This window comes from Brachionichthys hirsutus, chromosome 21 (genome assembly GCF_040956055.1).
Source record: "Brachionichthys hirsutus isolate HB-005 chromosome 21, CSIRO-AGI_Bhir_v1, whole genome shotgun sequence".
Taxonomy (NCBI): Eukaryota; Metazoa; Chordata; class Actinopteri; order Lophiiformes; family Brachionichthyidae; genus Brachionichthys; species Brachionichthys hirsutus.
The window spans coordinates 3,362,390-3,365,854 of NC_090917.1; the positions used below are offsets into that span (position 1 = coordinate 3,362,390).

Consider the following 3,465-nt stretch of genomic DNA (forward strand, 5'->3'; position numbering starts at 1 on the left):
GATAAAAAAAAAAAAACACAGAATACCACCAGACTGATCCTTTAAAAGAGTTTAAAGACACACTTGTGTAACCCTTTAGCGTGTTAGAGGCCCAGTGTGAACAGAAGCTGCATGAGACGGGACAAAATGATCACACACGAGAAGGATGTCAGATCCACGTCTCCATGATGTGATATGAGTGAAGTGTTGCTTCGGAGGGGGGGATTCTAAGGACAGGTGGCAAGAAAAAAAAAGGGGGGGGGGGGGGTCAATTCTTGGCAGTAACAAGGGTTTGGTACAGCGGCTTCACCACGACGTGGAGCACGAGGGAGCTGTTGATGAGGTGCTCAGACGTCCGGCGGTGCAGGTCGGCCTCAGCCAAGAAATCGCCGTTTTCCTCCGTGCTCTGGTGGAAGTTGTAGACGTGCTTCACCACCGCCTTGCCCTGCTGCTGGGCCATCACCAGCACCGTCTTCTGGAAGTCTACCCCAGCAAAATCTGCACTGGACGTGGCCGGCGTGATGATGACTCGGGGGCGCCCTCCCTCCACGCGTGTCGGCTGCATGGCGCCAGTCTCCGTGTACATCGGCCTCATGACGAGGGGCAGCCAACGCGGCGAGAACAGGGCATTCCAGGTCACGCGCTTGCTGGCGTCGTGACCGCTTGGGCCGAGCTGGGTCTGAAAACTTGTGCTGCGGTCATCTCGAGTCGGGTTGCTGATGACCCAGGGCGACCCCCAGAGTGGGGACAGGTAATTCCTGGGAATGAAGAGGCTGCAGCTCACATCAAAATATTTGGCCATGTGCAGCGGGGACGCGGAGTGGAACTGGTAGGACATGTAAAGCAGGTCACGCACGGACTCCTGATAGCGAGCCAGGACTGGTGACTGGGTCTGCAGGCGGAAGAGCTCCCGTGGCGGCATCATGGCGTAGCGTACGGCTCTCAAGGCGTTTTCTGCCGTCAGCCCATCGGGCTCGTTCTGAATGATCCAGGCCTCCAGCCCTGCAAAGAGCTCCATCTCGCTGTACAGGACGAGGTCCGAGCGCTGGAGCAACGACATGAGCAGGTGGCTGCTGGCGGTCGCCCACTCGCCGCTCTGCAGCATTGACGACAGGTTCCACGCCATGTACTGGAGGCAGCTGTCCCTCAAAGTCGCGTCCCCAGCCTGCAGGGCGTACTCGTACCAGCTTGCTACATGGCCCGAGGAGTCCCGGGCCAGATTCTGGGTCATGTACTGGGTGATGCCCTGCTGGAGGCCCAGAACTTGGTACTTGGACGCCAGTTTGTGTAAAGATGTGGCCTGGTCCAAACGCAGAGAAATCTCTCCACAGTAAAGATACCTGCTCGGAGAGAAGGAGCACAATAATTACCCGTTATCTTAACTTATCTGGTTCTTCCACTGTATGTTATGCTGCCTAGCAAGTTGGCGTAACGACCCAACCAAATAACAAAGTGCAGCAAGTTGAAGTTGCTCTATAGGACATGGGCTGCAGTTGAAAAAACAATCCTATTACTTCCTTTTCCCAACTGACTTTCCTTGGGAAACTTGGTAAAAGACGACCACAGTGAGGCTGCGCTAACCTTAAGACCTTACTGCATGTCGTCCATGACTCCTGTCTGTACAGTTGTGGTGAAACCACAATGTGCCAAAAATGGAGTAAAAAAGATAATACAAAAAATGCACAGACTAAAATGCTGCTGCTGAAAGGAATTGTGGGATGGCATTGTCTTCCTTCCTTTTCATAAATGCTCGTTCTGTGCAGCTTATGGTAAAGTAGTTAGTGTCAAAGCAGAGCCTTCAGGTATTTCCTGATCGTTTTACTCAGTTAGGAAGATGCCTAATAGTCAGCCTCGTGTAGCTTCCTTCCTATAGGTCACCTGATGAACTTGTCAAACACGGCAGCACAGTCGGCGCTCTCTTTCAGGACCAGCGCGCTGCTGTTGCGACTCAGCAGCATCTCCTCGAACACGGCGCTCTGCAGGGAGAGCACCAGCGAGTGAGCCTGGATCACCTTCACCTCATCGGCGTTGGGCGTCTCCACTCTCAGCGGCACGTCGCTGCCGTTCCCCTGAGCCAGCAGGGCCTCCAGGCGCTGCACCACGCTCAAGGAGTGACTGATGGTGTCCCCTCTGTCCTGAGCGCCTTCAACTCTAATCATACCTGCTGTAGGGGAATGGAGGAGCAATAAGACCGGATGCGAAAAGCAACGTTGCAAAAAAAAAAAAAACAATAATGGGCAATTGAACAGTAAGATGACTTCTCAGAGGAATGCACAGAAGTTGCATGAAGGGAATTTACTGGGGCAGAGAGTGGGTCAGAATCATCCAAATCCATGCCATTGATTAGTCCAGCTGCACAAGCCTGCCTGGACAATGAGGGATTGTGGGTCACGTTTAATTAAAGCTTTGTCTCAGCTGATGAAGCTGACCACCACCCCTCCTCCAGCTCTTCTCCTGCCCAGACTGATGCTGCTGTAGCTGGGATCTGGGATCGTATTTCCTCACGCAGGATAAATGGCTTCCTTTACCCGAGATGAAAACAGACACAAAATCAAACTCTGGGCTGCCGTGTTTCTTTTAGCTCACGCTAGTACGTGCACTGTTGGTGCTGCATATAAGCAACAGTAACGTCAGTCAGAGACGCCCTCCTGGAGGATAAAGTGTCTTCTCCAAGCGATGAAGCCAAAAAGAAAGAAGATATTAAACATTCACCTTCACCCAATAAATAAAGAGAATACCTTTGTGAGGATAAAGTTTATTTCAAAATTACTCATGCAGCAAATTTCAGGTTGTCTTTGAATTGTAGTATCCTTCACATCATGTCCTTATAATTCAAGTGCCAACTTATTATAATACCCTTCTGATAATTATCACATATTTGGACCCACAGAATCATAAAAAATCCCCTCAATAAATTCATTGTATTGGATAACAGCGAAACTCACATCTAATTAAAGATTGTTCCAAATGCTAATAACCATTATGAGTGAGCTGGACAGTAAATTACCTGCTGAGTGCAGACAGAGAGCCAAAATCAGCATCCCAATGTGGATTTGAAGTTTTTTGCCCATCTTTTCCCAGTCTTCCCTTCTCACTGTGTCCGGGAGTCCGTCTAAGCCCGATCTGAAGGACATAGACGGTCTGTCTCTGAATGTGGAACGGGGGGGTTTCCTTGCCACTTCCGGCCAATCTCATCGATTAGTGGGTTTGATTGTGACTTTCCTATCCATTGGTATCATTATTTGTGTGTGTGTGACATTGATTTACTAGTAAGGCCTGGGGTCTGCAGTGATTTGTGTCAGTGTTGGTCGCCCAGTTCAGCCTTGATGTGCGTGTCAACGCAGCAAGAGTAATTCATTCCCAGCTTAAGGCTACAGCACGCTTCATCGGGCGGGGGGGGAGAGTAAGTTATGCAATCGATATTTCTCTTTTTACTTTTGGAACGATAGGAAATGATCACACACTACAACGTTTTTTTACAGCTTT

General features: G+C 50.1%; 1 protein-coding gene across 1 annotated transcript; it reads right to left on the minus strand.

Moving 5' to 3' along the window:
• Positions 1–247: 247 nt before the first annotated feature.
• Positions 248–3,050, minus strand: btbd17a (BTB (POZ) domain containing 17a). Its single transcript, XM_068754480.1, has 4 exons — positions 2,987–3,050; positions 2,448–2,457; positions 1,858–2,145; positions 248–1,319 (listed from the first exon to the last, which is right to left on the minus strand). Exons 1-4 carry the CDS (start codon positions 3,048–3,050, stop codon positions 248–250), a joined length of 1,434 nt encoding a protein of 477 aa, XP_068610581.1.
• Positions 3,051–3,465: the final 415 nt, after the last annotated feature.

Bases quoted from the DNA above. Each gene is read 5' to 3' on its own strand.
- btbd17a (XM_068754480.1), bottom strand. From the start codon at position 3,050: ATGGGCAAAAAACTTCAAATCCACATTGGGATGCTGATTTTGGCTCTC. The intron at 1,320-1,857 runs GTGACCTATAGG...CTCTCCGAGCAG, and splicing joins GTGTTTGACAAGTTCATCAG to GTATCTTTACTGTGGAGAGA.